Source organism: Scaptodrosophila lebanonensis, unplaced genomic scaffold, assembly GCF_003285725.1.
Source record: "Scaptodrosophila lebanonensis strain 11010-0011.00,11010-0021.00 unplaced genomic scaffold, SlebRS2 tig00000089-arrow-pilon, whole genome shotgun sequence".
In the NCBI taxonomy this organism is placed as follows: domain Eukaryota; kingdom Metazoa; phylum Arthropoda; class Insecta; order Diptera; family Drosophilidae; genus Scaptodrosophila; species Scaptodrosophila lebanonensis.
In genome coordinates, this window is record NW_022060565.1 from 4,624,567 (window position 1) to 4,647,117 (window position 22,551).

General features: G+C 41.6%; 2 protein-coding genes across 5 annotated transcripts; both read left to right on the plus strand.

Moving 5' to 3' along the window:
• The first annotated feature begins 1,709 nt into the window (after positions 1-1,709).
• Positions 1,710-5,695, plus strand: LOC115626725 (integrator complex subunit 4). Its single transcript, XM_030522171.1, has 2 exons — positions 1,710-3,888; positions 4,506-5,695. The coding sequence occupies exons 1-2, from the start codon at positions 1,789-1,791 to the stop codon at positions 5,457-5,459; spliced, it is 3,054 nt and encodes a 1,017-aa protein (XP_030378031.1). The 5' UTR covers positions 1,710-1,788; the 3' UTR covers positions 5,460-5,695.
• A 1,372-nt stretch (positions 5,696-7,067) lies between these two features.
• Positions 7,068-21,335, plus strand: LOC115627015 (E3 ubiquitin-protein ligase UBR1). Of its 4 annotated transcripts, XM_030522538.1 has the most exons (11): positions 7,068-7,161; positions 8,665-9,093; positions 14,290-14,307; positions 14,551-14,724; positions 14,954-15,288; positions 15,376-16,381; positions 16,449-17,598; positions 17,683-17,794; positions 17,866-17,994; positions 18,100-19,480; positions 19,550-21,335. In XM_030522538.1, exons 2-11 carry the CDS (start codon positions 8,913-8,915, stop codon positions 20,695-20,697), a joined length of 5,634 nt encoding a protein of 1,877 aa, XP_030378398.1. In that variant the 5' UTR covers positions 7,068-7,161; positions 8,665-8,912; the 3' UTR covers positions 20,698-21,335. The 4 variants fall into 4 exon arrangements, with proteins under 4 accessions (XP_030378398.1, XP_030378397.1, XP_030378399.1 ...); XM_030522537.1 differs by lacking the exon at positions 7,068-7,161 and having other exon boundaries at positions 8,444-9,093; XM_030522539.1 differs by lacking the exons at positions 7,068-7,161; positions 14,551-14,724 and having other exon boundaries at positions 8,444-9,093.
• Positions 21,336-22,551: the final 1,216 nt, after the last annotated feature.

Consider the following 22,551-nt stretch of genomic DNA (forward strand, 5'->3'; position numbering starts at 1 on the left):
GGACAACGATTTAAAGTTCACGAGAAATATATATATATATACATACATATATATTGTATTAATAATATATGTATACATTCAAGAAGCTATAAAGAGATGATATGTATAAGATTTTGCATAGATATTGTGATTTCTGAACCAAAATAGTCAATGAAAAATATTAAAAGATATAACAGAGATATGACAAAGGAACATTCTATACCTTTATACATATAAGAACATACATACATACTCAAATACCACAAACATTCATCTTCTTCGGCAGGGCCGAGGCACTTTTGTCCTTTCCAAAGACTCAGCTATTTGTCACACAATTGATCCAAGCATATTCATATTTATTTTTTCATGTGCTTCTTAAGCTCTTAATACACTTGCTAAACAAGCCTAACCAAGCCAACTAATATATATACATATAAATAAATGCGATTTTAAGAAACCCATGGAAACGACAAACTAGTTGCATCAAAAGATTTTTTCTAGAATTTGTTTGCCGTGTTGCGGATCGAGGGATAAACATACAGATACAGACCACTTTCGCACTGCCTGGCAGAGTCTTTGAAAATAAAGATCTACAGAGATATGCTTTTTTGGACAGATCAAAAACGAAAACAAAAGAGAAATAAAACAGTGGAATAGCAGATTCAAAGTTTTTCTATCAATCCATGCAAGATGAAGTGAAGGTATTTCATGGCATATGAAAATGTTATTTGCACAATACTGTGATTCCTAACAAAAGCAAAATAATAATAATAATAATATGTATTTATAATGCATAGCTGAGATACTGATATATAAGGGCAGTCTTAACACTATGCCCAAAAGTCTTGTGTCCGACAATTTTGTGTGTGTTTGTATATTTTTCCACTACGTAATGAAATGCTTACAATTTTTAACTGACATTAAAAGTATATATTCTGAATTACAAAACTTAAATATGTATGTATTAATCGTGCAATAACCAAACAACAACAACAACAATTTACGTATATAATTAACCAATGGCCTAAATACGAAAACGCAAATAAAAATAGTTTTTTAATATGAGTTTTCCAAACTGCAATTAAATAATTAACTTATTAATATGTGGATGTAAGCGTTTAGTAAAATTATGTAAGTACATATGTATGACTATAGTACATATATGTACATGTATGCTTATATACAAATATGTATGTATGTATTTTGCATTCAAATACAATTGCAATAAAAACAATGACAATTGCGATAACAAAAACCAGAAAATATGTGGAAAACAAAACTATATACTTATAACAGTGCAAGCATATAAATAAAATAGAGTTTAAATTTTGAAACATTTTTAGCGAATCAATATAAGATTAAGTAACAAATTCATATACAATAACAACAACGTGCAATGCATTAAATTAAAAAGAAAATGAAACGGACAGCGTCAAAATCGAAACAGTATGCAGAAAAAGACGAAATGATTTTATGCAAAGAGTATAATTGTGAACGTCGTCGTCTTTGTGTTAAGAAAAGCAAAAATTATAAGATGTAAAACTATAAAGAAAACAATAAACTGAAAATTCTATATAAAGAATAATACTTTTCGGGATATTTGCAAGTAACGTATTTCTTTTATCGTTTTTGGGGTCACACTGTCCACTTTTTAGTCGATGCTGTTGTGTGTCACATCTCTAATGTAATCGACAACTATTTTTCCGCACTCAACTTAGGGTCACACTGACTATTCTGAATTTCATCAAGGAGAATCAACAATTTGAAAACGTTTAATTGGGGGACAAGCCAATAGCGAAACATTGTACAATGGCAGTAGCCATTAAAAAATCACACTCCATCGTCGAGACGATTGGCGATGGAGCGCTACCACCAAAGAAGCTGCGTTTGCAAACATTGGCCGCCGCCGCAGCGGCAGCGACAACAAAACCCGCAGTTCCGGAGAGCAAACTGCAGGTACTGACTCGTCTGGATCCCTTCCTGACATCAGCAATGGCGGTAGCTGCAGTGGCGTCATCGGGAATGCCCTTGGGCAGTGGCAGTAGCAGCAATGTCACCGCCAACGGTGGTATCGCTGCTGCCGGCACCATCACAACCAGTCCAAGTCAGACGAAGGAGCTGCTCGATGTGCTGGTTAAAATTACAGATGAAATTTCCTACGAGAATGTAGCGATTGAGGAGCTAAAGGAAGCCTCAGCAAAAATATTTCAGCTCTATCAGCTGCAGGACCGTGAAAGCGATACTTCGGTCCGTGTGAAGCTGTTGGAGCTTCTCTCTGGCCTGGGCTGTGAGTGCACTACCGAGTTGAGCCTGAGCCACATTATAGACTATTTCATCTATTTGCTGCGCAAGGAAACGTCTCAGAAGGTGCTGGCGCAGGGCATGATGTGCCTTTATCGCATCGGACAGCGGGAGCGGGAACGACAACGTCCATTGCTACCGCTCTCCTATAACACGCAAGTGGCGCATCTGGCAAAGGAACAACTTCGTTCGGGCTCAACACACACACAAAAGAATGCAATGCTGGTGATTGGACGCTTTGCCACCTGCATGGAGGGCGAGCGACACTATGTGCGGAAACTGGCGTTTTACATTGATTCACAGGACTCGGGTGTGCGGACACAAGCGTTGCACGCGCTTCTCACGTTGGGCGAGCGTGGCAGCCACTTGCCAGCTGTATTGTATAAGCGTGCCGTCGAGGCCATGAAGGATGACTACGAGTGCGTGCGCAAAGAGGCACTGCGTCTAGTCTATACGCTGGGCATTCGCCATCCAGACTACATTGTCGCCTCGGAGCGTCAGCATGAAGATATGCGCATGATTGATGCAGCCTTTAGCAAGGTCTGTGAGGCTCTTTGTGATCTATCCCTGCAAATTAGGGTGCAGGCCGCAGAGCTGCTGGGTGGAATGACGCACGTCAGCAGCGAGTTTCTGCATCAGACCCTGGACAAGAAGCTAATGAGCAATTTGCGACGCAAGCGGACGGCCCATGAGCGTGGGGCGTGGCTGGTGTCCAGCGGCGAATGGTCGTCGGGCAAACGTTGGGCAGATGATGCACCACAGGAGCATCTGGATGCAAGAAACGTCTCGATAATAGCGAGTGGCGCATGCGGCGCACTCATTCATGGACTAGAGGATGAGTTTCTGGAGGTGCGCACTGCAGCCGTGGCATCCATGTGTAAGTTGGCGCTATCCCGTCCAGATTTTGCTGTGACCAGTCTGGATTTTTTGGTGGACATGTTCAATGATGAGATCGAGGACGTGCGTCTAAAGGCCATTTACAGCTTGACCGCGATTGCTCGCCACATTGTGCTGCGGGAGGATCAATTGGAGATTATGCTCGGATCTCTAGAAGATTACTCCGTAGATGTGCGCGAGGGCCTACACCTAATGCTAGGCGCCTGCCGCGTCTCCACCCAGACATGTCTGTTAATGGTGGTGCAGAAATTACTTGACGTGCTAGCCAAGTATCCACAGGATCGGCACTCAACATATGCTTGCATGCGCAAAATTGGACAGAAGCATCCACATCTAGTGATGGCGGTAGCCGTCCATCTGCTCTATGTGCATCCTTTCTTTGAGACCCCGGAGCGTGATGTCGAAGATCCAGCCTATTTGTGCGTTCTCATCTTGGTCTTCAATGCGGCGGAACATTTGGTTCCCATCATCAGTTTGCTACCACCAGCCACACATCGTCATTATGCGTATTTGCGGGACTCTATGCCACAATTAGTGCCTCAGCTGCCCATTGAGGGCGCCTCCTCCACCACCAAGCGCATCGACGATGCCCTAAAGGGCGCTGGCAGCTCTGCCGACTATTTAAAGATGATTCTCAAACACATAGAGGAGATCTTCACCCTGCCCGATGGACGTGTGGAGCTACTGCAAACGGCCCAGTCCAATCTGCAAGTAAGTTGCTGACTTTTATAGCAGCGTAGAGGTGATGTATGGGGACATCGCTGTAGCTGACATTGCACTTGTAAAGAAATTGTAAAATAGTAGCCACCGGGGGTTAAAAAACGGCCGTGTAACATATTGCTTGTCCAAAATATTTTTAACTTTTATTTAACTAAAAATCTATAAGAAAAGTAACTTTCTTCGACCACTTTTTGATGCGACGATAATGCAACCTAAACATTTCCATTTATATTGCTAAAAGTGTTCGCTTTTATTTGTCTAATAAAATAAATACCCATACCCTCTGATCTTAAAAGTATTATTCAAGTACTCAAAACTGAGCCCAACTTTCTCCCAAAAGTAACATTTTCCTAAAATACTCTTAGAACACTCCACGTGTATCGATACATTGCCTATATCTTAACTGAGCAAGTATTAATTTAATTTACATGGCACCGAGCTTAAATTTATAACGGTATAATAACAGTATAATTGTATAATAACAGTATAATTGCTGTTTTTGTTTAAGTAAGCAGTCCTAAATCGGTTTTGTTAAACAATGTAAATGAAAAATTATATTTCAGGCACACATTCTTATAATAGATATTATTTTGTTTGCTGTTTTCCAGCGCTTGGGGGCTATTGATGCGGACATGTATGGACCGTCGAATTTTCTGGAGACCTTCCTCTCTGCACAGATCCAAATCGAACAGATGCAGCGCTGCGCGACCACGCAGCGTAGTCGTGTTCCCCTTAAGGAGTCGCTTGCGGCACTCGTCCGAAACTGTCTGAAGCTGCAGCACACGTTTTCGGGCCTCAACTATGGCGACATATTGCAGGTGAAGCAGCTGCGATTGCGCGCTTGTGCCCTACATCTGGTGCTGGTCGTGCGGGATCGTTCACAGAGCGCTCTGGGTCCTTGCCAAATGCTTCTACAGACTGCCGGCGACATAAGCAGCTTTATAAAGAGTAATGAGAGTGATGGAGAGGAGCAGAAGCCGGGATCTTCATCACAACCGGGACAGCCGCCCAATGCACAGCCTGATAGCTTTACAAGAACTCTACTGTCCAAACTGGATGCCATTACAGATCCAAAACCGGGTCGAGTGTTCAGGGAGATACTGCCCCTCGTTCAAAATGCACCACCATTGGCTCTGCCGCCGGCCAATGACAAAATCCGACGCTGTGTCGCAAATATTTTGGAGCCCTGCCCACTGCAGTCGCAGGATAACGTTATCAAAGTTACGGCCGGTCTCATTGCAGCAGTGCCATTTGTGGCTGAAATCGACAATCTGCTGAAGTCCCAAAAGGCCGACATGCGCATTAAGATCAAGTATCCGGACCAGCACATGCACACGGTTGTGCCGAAGATGTCGGACTTTAAACCCATTATGACGGAGCAAGGGGAGCACGAAACGAATGTGCGCCTGCGCACGACCATACTCCTCTCACACAGCGTCTGGACCGAGGCATCCCTGGTCGAGATCCAACTTTGTCTAGCGGTGCGCCCCGGCAGTGAACTGGAGCTGTGCAAGCCGGCTAAAGTGCTCTTCGCACCGAAGCCAGTTCGACGCGGTATTTAGCGCGTTGGCGACGGCGACGGTGGTAACTCTGGCCCCACTGTTGCCAAGCAGCCGCAACGCGTACCATCTCTGGGCGCCAAAGCAAACAGGCGTGGTGGTACCAGGCGGGTGAGCTGAGGGGCAGGTAAATCAGGATTTGTAAAGATATTGGAAGACTATGGGAACGACGTAGTGTATATATAAAATCAGCAAGTAGAAAAGCTAAAGTCGGGTGTCCCGACTTTGAAATACTCTGTACATATGTGTTGAATAATTATGCGTGTTATGTGTGTGTCTGTGTGCTTGTGCAAAGCAGTAACAACAACAACAGCTGCGGTAACTTGTCATATATTCATATATGGCTATAACTTGCTGTTAAATCGGCCTATCATTATGAAACTTGGCATACGGACTTATAATCACTAACTGGAGGAATTTTTTTGAATTTCAATAAAAAATTCCAAGTAATACGGGAGTTATGGAAAATCAGTAATTGTGGGGGAGACGGGGGAGGAATGGAAATTTCAAAAAACACATTTTCATATAAGGCACCTGGGACTAAAATTTGGTTTCCCTAGCTCTTATAGTCTCTGAGATCCAGATGTTCGTACGGACAGACAGACAGACATACTTGTAGATCGACTCGTCTTGTCATGCTGATCAAGAATATAGTATGTAGTTTGTGGTGTCTGCCACGCCTTCTTCTGCCTGTTACATTTTTCAGCTCGCGAAAACCTAATACACTCTTACCTTTCATGTACAGAGTATAAAAACCACACTATACACAAAAATGGTACATACCTGTAAATTATGAATACGACTAAAAAACATATTTAATTGAAAAAGTTATGTTTTTATTTGCAACAAACTGTAAGTACCTCATGAAATCACAATTAAAAGAAATTCCTGACTTGTATTCGAATGTTCGTATACTTTATTTAAGCCCGATAAATTCTGTTTTATTTGGCACACTTAACAAGTTTAGACAGTTTTAACGCCTTAAAGTAAGTTCTGCGTAAATATATTACATACATATGTACATGTGTATACTTCTATTTATTGCAAAGTGCTATGGATTTGTATTTGTCTATGCAGTTTAAGTTCCTGGAGGAGGTTTTTTTATTTTCAGGTGAATTAGTCAAAAAAAATTTATACAAATTATGTACATACAAATATGTACGTACTATATGCGTGAAAAGTTGGTTATAATATTTTATCCAATATGTAACACATAAATACAAGTATCTAGATGTATTAGGCCATAAAGAAGTAACATTTTTCAGCAGCCTACCAATTTAGAGGCGTAAAGTATCAATTTCTGATCTCTGCCTACCATCGTGATGTCTTGAATATTTAACGCACGATAGATCCGTTTTAAAGAACTACTAAAATATATTTTTATTATCACTGAACTCTATAATAATTTGCCGTATCAAAAGCAATTAATTAAAATGATTACAATTTTGTTTACTAAAATTCTTTTATTTTATTAAATTCAAATGAAATTATCGGCTTGGTGAAAAGATTGCATGTGATGTTAGACAGCACTGATTCAGTGGAGCCATCCCTTGTGTCTCTGCTTCTTTTCGGCTGTTATAATCGATAAATGAAAAGGTGGCAACCATTGGCAAATAGAAGGAAAAAAACAATCCTAAAATATAATTGCCAGCTTCAAGTGCTTACGACAAATAGTGAACTTGGATTTAAATGCTTTGATTATATCGTATGTTGAGTGTTGCTGAATTCCCTATTACTTTGATTTGGTGTTTTTATAAGCCGCTGATAATTTCTTGCTTACGATATTTGAACATTCATATATGTATGTATATACATATGTAAAGACACAAATACATATTTATGTGCACATGTGTGCGCAGTCGACGTCGTCCGTTTTATGGCAGTAGTCGTCGTATTCGTGAGTGCTGGGAGTACGTTTTTAGCGTTTCGCTTTATTGAAAATATCATAGATTGAAAATATAAGACAAAAACCAAGCAGTTGCAAATATTGTGCGGACGCAAGAAGGAGGCAAGATAAAGTGTTTGGAAATCGCGACAAAACAAACTATAAAATATTTATTGTGCATTTACATATACATAATAAAGTGAACATATAAAGTCATTTATATATAAATGTATATATATATATACCTCTATATATACATATGTATGTATAGATATGTATATATACATGCGTATATAAATGTGTCCGTGTGGTGTGTGCAAAATATCTGTCGTTGTCTAAATAGTTCAGTTGGTGCTGCTAACTGCATTTGTACTCTTTGTGCTTGTGCTTTTGTTATTGTTGTTATTGGTGATGCTGAAAACTGCTAGTTTTTTTCCACTTGAGCCACGAAAGTTTTTTTTTTTTTTATTGCTTTTGGTCAGTCAGATGTACTAGTGATAGTACCTAGCTAATATTAAAAATTTTAAATGCCGTTTCCGTCTCTGTAGTCGGCGGCCAAATAAAATGCGCACTCTCTCGCTCTCGCCCACGGTCGTGGGCTATGTCGCATGTCACCAATCGTTTGTGTGTGTGTTTTGTTTTTGTTTTCCTGCCAAAACTTAAGCAAAATAATCTCAAAGCATCAATATAGCATATGATGAAGAGTTACAAAACTGTTCGATTGAGAAACAGTTGCAGCAGTTGTGAAACTGCTTTGCTGCATTTACAAATACATGCATATTTCAATATTTGGCCAAAAGAAATTGCAACTCATCTCATTGTTTAATACACACACACACACACACATCAGCAAAACAAGGCAGTGCGCACATACGCATACACACACACATGTTCACACATAAGTCCATAATAATGTTGAGCGAAAATCCTCTGAGCAAGAGCAATGCTTTTTATTTGTTGTCAGGCAGTTGTCAGACAAAAATGGCCACATAATAGTTGTAAATAGAAATTATTAGGAGTAAGACATACGTAGGTAGCACAAGAAACAGATTTTTATACCAACGGCGCAAATTTTGGATGAAATTGGAAAAAATATAATACAAAAAAAAAACGTACAAAATTTTATAGAAACATACCGCCAATTACAAATGTTAAAAGCTACCGCGTATTTTCGTTGTTTCCTAAATTTGTTAATAGTTTTTGTTTAAATTATTTATTACTTTGATATTAAACCGGAATAGTTTCTCAGGCATCGCAACAAAAATAACAACAACAACAATAAGACAACAATAATCATAATAACAACAGGAACTACAATTGCAGCGACAACAATAACAACAGCAGCTACACAAAACAAATGAAATACATGCAAGGAAAAAGACAAGGACAGAACAAGTAAAATAATCAAGAGGAAAGACAAGGCCCAAAAGCACAGTTTCCAACAGTGATATCAAAGAATAACAAAACATACTGGGAGACGATTGTCTTTACCAACCACATTAACTGTTTCAACTGTGAGAAGAAGAAGAACAGAATTAGCTGCAGGATAGGAAGAGCAGCACAAACTAATTATGGATCACTACGACATGGAGGACGTTGTTGTTGCACCGCCACCAGAACTTGATGGCAGTTCAAGGCTCAAGGAATGGCGCCTGAAACTGCAGGCAGGCACATTGGCACGCACCGACTTCGTCGACTTCTTCAGAAAGCAGTCGCCTAAATTTTTTCAGTGTCAAAACGAATCCGAAACAGGTGAGTGCCGGAAATCATGAATCTATAGTTATTGCCCATCCTTGCGGCCATCCAAACTTCCACACACAATTGCACGACCCTAATCCGAAAAAATTACAGTGTAGTCAGTCTAGTTCAAGGAATCGGTTTTCAACGTCCCAAAGCATAGTCAGAGAAACCGCTAGCAGACTCTCTGATCAAAACGACGGGTCTATTATTGATAATGCCGAGCTTAAACTAGAAAAGATTACGTACTAGTATGTATACAAATGTATCTACATATGTATGTATGTTCCAAAATCTGTGTATTTAAATATGTAAATTTATGTAAATGATCGCGTGGGCATGAACTTGAATAATTATAATTGTAATGGTCTTCAAATAGTAATATTTTGGATTGCTGCCTTTGTTTTAATCGTAGTTATGTTTCCCGCTGCCATTGAATATTTTACATAGTTTTTGTTTTCGTTTTTTCCTTATAACTTTTGTTCACACACAACTTTGTAGCTGTTGCTGTTACGTTTTATTTAGCCATATTAGTGGGTTTTACTTACGCGGCGATTTCCGCAAATTTGCGCGCTTCGTTTTTCCTTTCATTAAAACAAGTTTGTGTGTGCACGACTCACACGATTCCGTCAGTATATCAATCTACCAGTCTGTCCGCCACACCCACCGTCTACCTGTTTTACCTTCTATGGAAGCAAAAACAATAACAACAGCAGCAACGCTGTTTGTGTGGCTGCTGCTGCATTCCATGGGAAGTTCTTGTCAAGAGCTTGGCTTAGTTTTCCAATAATTGCAATTAGCTCAAGCGTTATGACTGAACGAATTATTAAAACACCACCCCCATAATTCCCGTTCTACATTACGCGGCCATTTGTTATTTTTAGGAAAAAACTATGTTCTTAATAACCACCTCACATACTCAATTATACATACATATATTCCTAATAAAAACACTACAAAGTATATTTGCCCAAGGCTGGGAATTACTCATTTATAAGGGATTTGAGGTAATACCTCGAGTTTGTTTTCAATTTTAAAGCCATCTACTAGCTGTCAACAGAAGCTATTTATTCTACGCATTGTTATCGGCTAACCGGAAAGAGAACACTTTTAACACTCGGTCTCGGTTTTTTCAACTCGTAAACAATTCGTCGGGCGCTTTTGAGGGGAGCAGTTTACGTTTCGAAACATTTAGGAGGCCAGCTGGCAAAACAATCATTGCCAAGACTTGCTAGGTATTGCTGATAACACAAGTGGCCGACGCTTATCTTTCTGTTCTTACAATCCTATACACATACACATAGTATATGCATATATTTATAGTAGACCATACATATTATGCACGAGTGTAAATATGAATGTGTGTGTGTAACTGCATGCAAATCGGAGTGTGGCCATTGATAAGTCAAAGTGTAATGTCTGATTGGATGCAACGTTTCCCGAATCGTCACAGCAAACTAAAATTTAGCTGCTAATGAAATAACATCTTATAGGGCATTTGGTCAAAATGTGGCTATCAGTTAGAACATACAAGAAAACGATTTGATAATAAGCGGTTGACTTTATTTTTAGTTGTCTCCACACAGTCTGCTCTGTATACATAATATAGAGCATTAGTGTGTGTGTGGAGAGATTTGGTGGGTATGTAACAGGTAGAAGGAAGCCTCTTCGACCCAAAAAAGTTCTAGATCCCCAGACATGTCCGTCTGTCTGTCTGTATGAGCCCCTGAATTTTGTAAACGGTTGAGCCCACACTGACCAAACGTGGAATGTAGACTTCTAGTTTCTATGCAACACGAGCTTATTCAATTTTTATTGTTTCTACCTGTTCTCAATTCCAATACTACAAAAAAAAAACTACAGTTCCCTCTGGTATCTTTAGGTTATTAAGCCACTTAAGTATTATAAACCAGCGTAGAAAATATCATACACTTTATTAAAGATAATACATATTTGAATAAATAGAGTAATAAATTGACCAATCAGGTGGTGAGATCAGAATGTGCCATAAGGGCTGTTTTTTCTTCATAATGTTGAAAGCAATTTCTGGAAAGTTGAACCGATTTTTAATTAAAATTTTCCACTTGTGTCCTACATGCATGCATCCGAATGCGTCCGCCCACCTTCCGACCACAAATCATGACATTTCCGTAATTTTTCGTTGGTTTTGTTGTTTTCAGAAGCTAAAATTGCAAGCGCTTTTTATGTGGGTATATGTATCATATACTCGCATACTATATAATAAGAGCACCAACACATGCACAGTGCCGCTTGTAAAATGAATATATATAACATAAGAATATATGAATACTCATGCATTATATGAGAACGAATTTGTGCCGGTCATTGGATATGATGCGTTGAGGGTGTCATGGGAAATCGGGGTTTTTTTTTTGTTCCAACCAGGAATGTCTACAAATGTGTATATTAACATGCATATACTATATACTGGACTCATTATTTTGGCCACGTCTGTAAGAAATTTGCTAGTGTGGCTGTTGTTCGGTATCTGCCCGCGATAAATGGAATTTAAGCCAACAGATTTACTTGGCACTCCAGTTCTTTCTGTATTCTCCATGCAGGTTCTTTGTTCTAGACCACAGATTGCGCCTTAGTCATCCATTGGTGGGTTGGTTGGTTTATAGGTATGGACTATACAGTATTGTCGGTATTTTTTGTGCTTATAAAACGATATTTCCTATGGAAATCTTAGGGCGGCGATTTCGAACCTTTATTTGCTTTGGGACTAACAGATTGTACAAAACATATGCGAGCAAAGATTGCAATTATGACTAAAACTTTCTTAATAATATCATCTTCCACGATAAAACAATAACAGCCAATGTAAAGAATTCCTAGGGAGTTATGGAAAATTGACTTATAGCGGGGAAGCGAGGGAGCACATTAGACAAACTTGAATTTTTTGGGCTTTGGAGAATATGAAAACCAAGTCTAGTTCTTATACTTTCCAACATGAATTGTATTATCCATGCGAAACGTCGTTATTTTTGGAGTCACAATTTGTAAGACAATTTGGTCTTTCGCATCAATTTCTGATATGTTTGCATAAATATGTATAAGTTGACCGATAATCCGATCAATATGAGAGCAAACTTGTAATGCTCTATCGCTTCCCCTTACTCTCTCTCTCTCTCTTTCGCTCTCTCTTCGTCGATCGCATATTAAAACTATTTCAGCAATTGGTGGCGCCGTATTTGAATTTTGTTTTTCACTTCGTTTTCTATACAATCGAAAGCGACAGCAACAAGACAGACCTACATACATACATATGTACATACTTACTTACATACATACATATGTACGTGCCTCCCCCTCCTATCTACCGACCTTGAACTGTATTTAAATGTGTGCTTGTGGTTGTTTTGTGTTGTAGGTTAGTTTTTTTTTTTATGGTATTTGTTGTTGTTTGTTGAATTGTGTTGCGGTTGGACTCGGTCGCCAAACTCGTTTCTAATTGCCTCAAAACTCGACCAAGTTAACTCATTTGCCACACGAAGGTCTATTCAAATCTACAAGTGTAATACATATGTACATATGTATGTATGCATGTATACTCGTATAGCATGTGTCTAGCTCTATAACTTTGTATTTCTTGGTTGGCTCTGGGCTCGGATTACGAAGCTGCGGTTGAAAAGTGGCTTCACATACTTGCGCTCACGTCATTATCATGTTTTGGTTAGCTATGAAACGCCTTTGTTGTTCTTTAATACAAATGTCAATTCGGATCACTAGAATGTTTGTGTGTGTGTTTGTTTTTGGTTTTTGGTTTGCGCCTAACCCTAACCTGTTCCCAAATAAAATTACTCATACGCCACAGTTGCTGTTGCGGTAGCTGCTGATAATGCCAATGCTAATGATGATGATGATGATGATGATGACTGACGATGACGATGATGGTGATGGTGATAATGATGGGGAGCATCTGCTCGAGCTGTTTGTGTAATCACTTTGCCTGACATGCAAACATACTCGTACATATGTATGTATGTATGTATGTATACACCGCACACACTAATGCACACACACACATATGTACACGTATGAGCTACAGATGGTGCAATCATATGTAGCTTATATACATACATACAATATACTCGAGTATATGTGTTTTGTGTATTGAATAAACTTTGGCTCTGGATTGGCATCAGATGCTGCTATATCTACATTTCCAGCGACTTCCATTTGACTACTCGCGTGCAAACACACATACATACATACATATATTATCTATCATATGTGCTCGTATGTACTTGTATGTACATATACATATATTGAAACGTCATAAGCTAGCTGTTTACCGATTGTGGCAGTAAAGATCATCATCCATAGTTTCACAATCATTTGACATCTCTGGATGCTGGGTTGGATTGAAGACTCTTAAACACACATTTAGCATTTATCGGAAAAGTCTGTAGTGGGTGCCAGAGAAATTTCCATAAATATCTGTCGAATTCATGTAACATCGGGGACTTTATTATTTGGAAAAAAACGGTTTTTTTCTGCGACAAGAAAAGTTTTCTTTTTTAATTTTTACTTTGCAAGAATGTGGGGGGTCTGCTGTTTTTGACTGTTAAATTTGACAGCCACAAGATTATCAAAAAGTTAAGGTATTTTCATAGGTATTATTGGAATCAGGTGTATTTTGAATGAAATAAGAGGCTTTCAAGCAAATGTTGAACACCTTTTTGGTATACATATGGATCGATTTACAATTGGAATAACCCTGCTTTACTATTGTTTCTGGAAAAAATGGTACTCTCCCTAAAACTTTGAACACCCCTATACATAAGTATAACTCAAACATCATCTGAAAGGGCTTTTCGCAATGACCAGTAAAGAATCATCCTTTCCCTACAGAATTTTAAACAGGTTTAAGAAAAATATTTACGTAATATTATTTTAGAACAAGTTTTGGAACGATTTTGTGTGAATGAGTGAGTGGGAAGACTGGCTGACACTCACCCTTCTTTCTGTTGCTTGCATTTTAGAGATCAGACCCTTCTTCTTTTCTTATGAAGGTGGACTTTCATTTTTAATAGAATTATAATATTAGGGTGGGGATCTTTACTTTATTTGATAAATTCGTGTTGTTTGGTGGTTGTTTTATGTGTTTTATTTTTAATCTTAACATTAAGTATGTCTGTTATCTTAAGTTGATTTTTGTTTCTGTTCTTTTTTGTTTTCTTACAGACACAAATGCACCAACTTGTAAGTAGAGTTGCCGGTTAGGCTGTGTTAGTCAATGATCGTGCGATTGCTTGATTAAGTGCCTGCCTTATATATTCTTAAGCTTGAGTCTGCATCAATTTTAAAGTATCTCAAATCATTATTAAAATCAATAATTATACATTTATAGATGACATTAAACATAATTACGCAACCACCATAATTGAAATTAACCTAAAATTAACCTTACCCCAAACCCCGCATGTATTCAACTTCAATCAACGGGCATGAGTGATCCTAGTAAGCAGGAGGAACCACACTCCTCGAGCGAGGATTTGTTGTGGAATTCAGATCTCATGCTTTTTAACGAGCTGCTCAGAAGACGCACAAAGAACGTGAACATATTGCAAGAGATCAAGCGCTTGCAGGAGACCAAACAAGGTGTAACTCACGGTTCGCGTAAGTTGGCGTTATGGTCAAGCTCGAGCCCACCAGCAGACTCTCATCCTTTTTCTGTTTTACTACAGTTGTCCTTGATGCCATATACATAGTTTCTTTTAGTAGTCGTCCGTTCTAGTAGTGGTAGATGTAGACGGTAGACATTTTAACTTGCTAACCCGAACCCTTGAGCTAAACTGCTATCCCCACAACTGCAATTTTTAATCAGCAACCTAACCGCACTTTGCAGTGAAGTGCATGTTCAAGGAGAACCTGGCCAAGGAGGAGATTATTGATGTGCTGGTCGAGTTCATATTGGGCGACAATCCGACGACAGCTCTGGAGAAGCTTCGTCTCGAAGGCAACACGGCCACGGTTTGCGGCAAGGTATTCAAGAATGGCGAGCCCACCTACAGCTGCCGGGAGTGCGGCGTTGATCCCACTTGCGTGCTGTGCGTTAATTGCTTCAAGCGATCCGCGCATCGCTTCCACAAGTATAAAATGTCCACATCGGGTGGAGGTGGCTGCTGTGACTGTGGCGATGATGAGGCCTGGAAACGGGATCAGTACTGCGAGATGCATTTGGTAAGCCAGTCCGTTCACCAGATCAAATCTTTTGATAGGTTCTAAATCTGTTTCTGTTTCTGATTCATATTCTAATCCTTTGCACAGGCCAATCGGAAGAATCCCCTCGAAAGCAAAGTGATTACAGATACTGTTCTGGAGCGCTGCGAAATTTGCTTCGGTGCCATATTGGCGTTCTGCGTCAACTATCTGGAGATTGAGCCGAACGCGAGTCTGCAATGTCTCGAAGGGGAGGTGGATGGCGAGCATTTTTGCACAGTGCTCTATAATGATGAGTCACACACCTTCGATCAGGTCATACAGACGCTGACAAAGATCGCGAAGTGCAGGCACAAGGATGCGATGGAAATAGTTGCGGCCATTGATCGCGAGGGTCGCGCCGTTGTCAAATGTGATACGTTTAAAGAGTGCAACGACCTCAAGGTAGCCATCGAGAATCAAATGATCCCGCTTAGCGGTCTCCTGGCCAACTCTCGCACTAGTCAATCGTTGCGCACCTCGGTGCTGCATATTAATTCGATAGCCTGCCAGCAATTTGCTCTGCAGCTGCTCACCTGGTTTCAGGAGTTCCTCGTGCGTCACTACCTCTTCAGGAAGACGTTCTCCACGCTGGTACAGGACAAGAACGAGACCTTCTGCATCCGGCACATACTCGAGTACGACGTTAAGCTATGGAAAACGGCCCGAACCTGTTGGCACCGTCTGCTCATTTCCGGCATGCTGATGGAGTATGAAAATAAGATGGTGTTGGCGCAAGAATTCTCGCGTCGCTACGCCACCATTGTCGAGGACTTTATTAGCGATGATCACGATCACAGCTTCTCTGTCGTCTCATTGAGCGTACAACTGTTTACGGTGCCCAGCATTGCGCATCATCTGATCGCCCAGGAGGGCATCTTCTTCAAACTGTTGCATACATTTTATCACGTGGCCATCGAGAAATTCATACACAATCGCACGCTGCATTTCTCAAAGAATATCGCAAACATGGCGTACTTCAAACGCGCCAACTATATTCTCTACGATCTACGCTACCTGCTCAGTTTTAAGCCCGATAAGCTAAGCAACGATCTGCGCAATGGCTTCCTCGAAGGTAAGCAGCTCCTTGCCCTGAAGTATTGGCCCTTCACAACCTTAACCCAAACCCTCTTTCCCCATAGGCTGTAAGGCGTTAATGCGTGTGCTGTCCGTTATGCAAGGCATGGAATCGATCACACGCCAGACGGGTCAGCACATGGACTACGAACCGGAATGGGAATGCGCCTTCAATCTCCACATCAAGCTTGCCACAACAATATCTCAGGTCATCGAATGGGCGGCCAGTGATGCCAAGCTCTTGAAAAAGCTGTACAAGAAGACGGTGCGAAATTTGGTGAATAGTACCTTCATCGTTGGCAGCGAAAAGGAGGAGGCGAAGACAGTTGCTGGCCACGTGGCCAACTGCCTGATGTACGATGTTTCGGTGCGACCGGTCTCCATTCATCTGCCGCTGTCTCGCTTCTACGCAGGCATATACCTACATCTGGGTAATCATGATATGACTTACGACTCCATGGCAGCCGAGGATGATAGCTTTCAGCTAACGCCGCAGGAGATCATCGAGCCGGTGCTGTGCACACAGGCGATGATCGCCCAGGTGGCGGCAGGAATGTGGCGTCGCAATGGATACTCACTGCTGCATCAGCTCTACTTCTATCGCAATGTGCGGTGCCGTGTGGAGATGCTCGATCGTGATATTGTCTGCCTGCAGATCGGCGCGTCGCTTATGGAGAGTAACGAGTTCCTCATTCACATGCTCAACAAATTCAACATGGTGCCATGGGCTCTATCGAATTATGAGGCGGTGCTCGCCGAAGGGCCCATCGATGAGGAGTTCATGCGTCAGCTGTCGATGATCGATGAATTCCTAGAGCTCTTGATAGTGATCATTGGCGAGCGTTGGATGCCGGGCGTCTCGCTCGTCACTGAAGGAGATCGTCTGCGTAAAGAGATCATTCAGTTGCTGTGCATCAAATCATATTCCCACTCGGAGCTGAGTCGTTCCCTGCCCGACAATAATGGCAATAGCGACAGCATACTTGAAGATGTCATCAATACGGTGGCCGTTTTCAAAAAGCCCGCCAGCGTCGAGAGCAAGGGAGTTTACGAGCTGAAAGAGCACTTGTATGACGAATTCAACGTCTATTTCTATCACTACACAAAGGAGGACAAATCTAAGGCCGAGGAGATGCAGCGCGAGCGCCGTAAGGCCAAGAAGCAGTTGGTTTGCTGCCCACCGCCCATGTTGCCTCAATTGACACCAGCTTTTAAGTAAGTACCCGATCACTAAATTCATCACACATCATTCTCTCACACTCTTACTCATTCAACACCCCCTCTCTCTGTCTCTGTCAGATCTATGGCCAACATTCTACAGTGCAATGTGTTCTTAGCCATTTGCACGTTAGTTATGCGTCGCGCTATTAATCCGCACAGTCGCTCCTTCGCTGAGAGCCATCTCCAGAAGGTAAGTCGCCCTACTACTGCCTAAAAGCACCCTTCTTAATTCCTATTTTTTGTCGTCCATCTTATGCGTAGGTGCTGCATCTATTGGGCTTTGCTATTCAGGAGGAGCTCACAGAACACTATCCCTTCCTAACATTCTACGAGCGTTCTGTACAGTTCGGCATTTTGGACAAATTGGAGGAGCTGTTACGTTGCCAGCGGGTAAGTCTTCAGAGATATATATGTATATATATATATTTCCATTCGTTATCAGAGAGGGAAAGGCGTGGTATTCTATCGTTTAATCGTTCAATGTTTGTTTTGCAGCTGGAATCACACCGTGACTTTGTGCTGTGGACGATTAAGCGCTATAAGGAGTTGCAGGCAAAGCAAGCGCCCTTGGCAGCTGCCGATTCGCAAGAGCCGCTACAAGGAGAAGAGCCGCCTTTGTCTTCCGAGGAGCAAGCGCGTCTGGAGAAGGAGACGCGTGCCCGCTTGGCTGCCGAGCGACGGGCCAAGATTATGGCGCAGATGCAGAGTGCGCGGAATTCGTTCATGAAGTCCAATGCGGACATGTTTGCGAGTGAAAAGGCATCCTCATCGGATGGCAAGCGCACCGAGAGTGGCAACGATATGGACTGGGAGGAGGCTGAAGAGGGCGCCATTGGTAATACGCCAAGCAAAACAAAGTCCTGTCTAGGCAGTGAACGAACTGCCTATCAGCCTGGCGAAAATTCGTTTAAGTGCATACTTTGTTTTGAGGATTGCAGCATCACTACAAAAGGTCCACCGCTTGTCAGCTCTGCCTTCCTGCAGACCTCGCGAGTTATCTACACGCCGCTGAAGGATGAAGGCAAAAAATCGGCTCTGCACGTCAGCTGCTGCGGTCACGTTATGCACTACAACTGCTGGCAGGAGTATTATAGCAATGAAGAGTCAAAGGAACAGCGACGCCCGCATCGTAGTCGCATGCCCTTCGGTCAGAGTCCGTTCGTTGAGTTCCATTGCCCCTATTGTCGCACTTTGAGCAACACGGTCCTGCCCGTAAGCGAGGCATTGCCCCAATTCTCACCCGCTCCCGCACCACCGGCAAATGGAGAGCAGAGCATGCTGCCTCTGGACTGTTTTTTGGAGATAATGCGCACTTTGTCCGTCGAATTGGCTAGTGTGCTGGCGAGCAGCATGGAGGAAGATGATATGCTCCTCTATGGCTCTTATCCACGGTACAGCAGCATTCTGCGCAAATCCAATGTTATTGGCGATGTCACACAGCTCGAGCGCAGTGCCCAAATCATCCCGAAGCCGGCGATGAACGAGAACTGGGATGAGGTGATGAGCGCCTTCATTAAAGCACAGGTCAACACTAAACATTTGCTGACCGGTCGGGGTACCCCATCGGTATCCATTTTGTGGGAAACGTGCAGCTACACGCTGCAGTCACTAGAAACCTATTTGTATGCCACCAATAGGCCGCTCAAGGCTGAGATGCCGATGCGTCATCAGGCCTGTACCATTAATTTGGTGCGTGCTAGCGCCCTCTTCGCCTCCAATCTGTCGCATGGCGAGATTCGCGAGCAAGTGGAAGATGGCGCCAAGCTGCTGGACACGCTCTTCAATCAGAAGGGACCCTCTGTGCTCGAATGGGACTGTTTTCCGATGATGGTGACCATGAATTTCATGATTCCCGGCTTATTGATTGCGGCAGATAGTGAGTAACCATTCCAATGTCAATTTCTATCAGTTAACTAACTAACCTCTTCTCTTCCTGCCCCGATAGCAAACAAAACTATTATACCCAGTGGCAGCATGTTCGATTTCTACACACTACAGACCTGCTTTATGGCAAATCTTACCAAAGCCACCATTTGCTTTGACTATAGCGCTGAAGCCGGTGCTCAGCAGGAGGAGGACGATCCAATGGCGGAGCAGCAACATCAGCAACCGAGCAGCAAAATGCTGCAGTATGTGAAACAGTTGCCCATTAAAATCCATGATAACATTATCACCTTCTATCGCAAGTATAATCTGCCGGCACGTATTGCGCAGCACGAGGCGACTGAACGGCAACGCACGCAAGCAGAATCCGAGGGCAAAAGTGAGGTGGAAATGGAGCGTTTGCCCAACATTGTGATTCCCTGCGAACTGAAGCACATTGCGCTGCTCTTCGAGTATGTACAGAAACAGATGTCCGCCTTTCTGCGCTGCTCTTGCCTCTTTTATCGGTGCATGACCGACATTGACTTTCCCGACACGTTCCCCACCGAGGGAAAGGATCGCTTTGATCTAATGTGCGCCTATTTGGGACTTGAGCCGCAGCTGGGTGCCTACTTCGATATGGAGACCGTTTATGCCACCATGTTGGATAATTTTGCCTCACATCCGGACATTGTGAACATTAATTTTCCGCGGGACTGGCGACCGCAGCTTAAGGTGCACCCATGCCTGCCACCGCTGCCGCAACTCGTCAATCTGTACGAAGACTACAGTGATCTCATCAACAGCGTCTCGGACATCTGCTGTCCCAACAATGAGCGCGAGGAGATGAAAACACCCACAATGTGTCTAATCTGTGGCAAAATCCTGTGCGGTCAATCATATTGCTGTCAGCCGGAGCTTGGAAAGATGACAGTGGGCGCATGCACCTATCATGCGCACTCCTGTGGCTCCGAGGTTGGCATTTTCTTGCGCATACGCGACTGCCAAGTCGTTTATTTGGGTCGTGGGAAGGGCTGCTTTGTTCAACCGCCATATCTGGATGAATACGGCGAGACAGATCAGGGGCTGAGACGCGGTAATCCATTGCGACTGTGCAAGGCTGCCTACAAGCGCATCTACTTGCAATGGCTGGGCCATAATCTACACGAGGAGATCGCCCGGCTCAACGAAAATGCGAATGTCGCAGTAACACAATGGCATCACATTTAGTCCGCAATATGTAACCACAAATATGAGGAGGATGGCGATGATAATGATGGCGTTGATGGCGATGATAGAGACGGCAGTTGCAGTCAATGTGATTATTACTACATACTAAAGTTAGGAGAGCATATTTATACGTCTGGCATTTTACTTCTAATTCTGCGCCTTAACACACACACACACGCACCCACACCCACACACACACACCATCCATATACATATAACATACCAAATCCAACTCTACTACAATTATGTACGTTGTTTTATATATATTTATATATATTTATATATATGTATCATCAGAAGGAAACTTGTTAATAATTTTTGAAGAGCGAACCGATAGAACGGCCACAAACCGAAGACAATGTGTGAGGAAGTAAACAGAAGAATGGCCCCCTAGTTTATATGCATATAGTTTGTAGATGGCACAACTTCGAATAAACATACATGTATGTGATCCCGCAGACACCCAATCCCGAACACGACCCAAACGATGCACAATCACAACACTCCCGAATATTTTTGTTCGTCCACACACCTTGTTAAATATTTTATCTATTATGCTAAATATTATTGTTTTTAAAGAAGCCGTTTTTACTTTACAAATTTTGTTTTTGCGTTAAATTAAATGTAGGTGAAATTTTTTTTTTATTTGTTTTCATTACTACATAAATCTATTGGACAATTGTCCCATGTATGTATATATATATACCTCTCTCTCTATATATATACCTATATATTGTGCGATGGCAGCTCGCATCATTCAGAATGTGGAGCATTGCTTTGATTGTTTAAAATGCCAGCAGCATAGCGTATACCGCATATTTTGTTTGTAAATTAGTGTCTACAGCATAAGCAGCATAAAGCGAACTGGCAAGCATGTATAAGTTGGCACATTGTTGGTAATCTTGTTTAGCTACAGTAAGCTTAGTAACACTTGTATTAAGTTTACTCTCAGATCGTTCAGATACGTATATACTGTACATCCATCATACACATTCATTTCCACATCCCCATCGAAACACGAGCAGCCAGCAGTGCAAGCAGCAGCAGGCACACACTAACTTAGTCAAATCATCTTTACTTTATCAATATAACTTACACCCTATATATATAAATAAATATATGTCTATATATGTTATGTTTACGACACAAAAAAAAGACAACTGGAGAATTATTTAATTTGGTGTACAAGAATAGATTTGATTTGATTTTGTGAGCAAATAAAACAAAAAGCCAGCTTGCAACATTTCTAGTGATTGCGAATGTTCAATCAGGACACGGACTTACCAGCTGGTTGGAATTGGAAGAATGAAAATCCTCCGCGCCAAGCGGAATCAGGATAGAATTTGGGTTAGTTGCCAAACTAGACAGGAGGGCCCCAAAAACTGAAGCTAGTTCGACAAACCATTTAATGGCTATAAATATACGTCTATTTGGTATATTACGAATTAAATAAAATATTGAAAATATTTGTTATATTATTGGTATTTTCATGTTTCTTTATCAGGACATAGTATCAGTATAGTTGGGAGTCCCTGATTGAACATAGGGTATACGATTATTCGATCAGATAGTAGGAACGCTGGCTGTCTACTTTTTGGTTAGACTGCTATTTCTACTGTTCCTACAAATACTATATTTAGTCAAAAAATGGAAATTTAAAGTTACCAAAATTTGTTTAACGACTAGAATAATTTGATGAGATGAAGGATACGACTTCCACTATGTATAGTATGTCCTGTGGCCACCATCGCTAAAAGTCCTAAAATATAAATGAGCCAGGCTCGAAATATATATACAAGTATATAGTGAGGTACAATGATTCTACATCTTCTTGTTTCAAAATCGATTTACCGC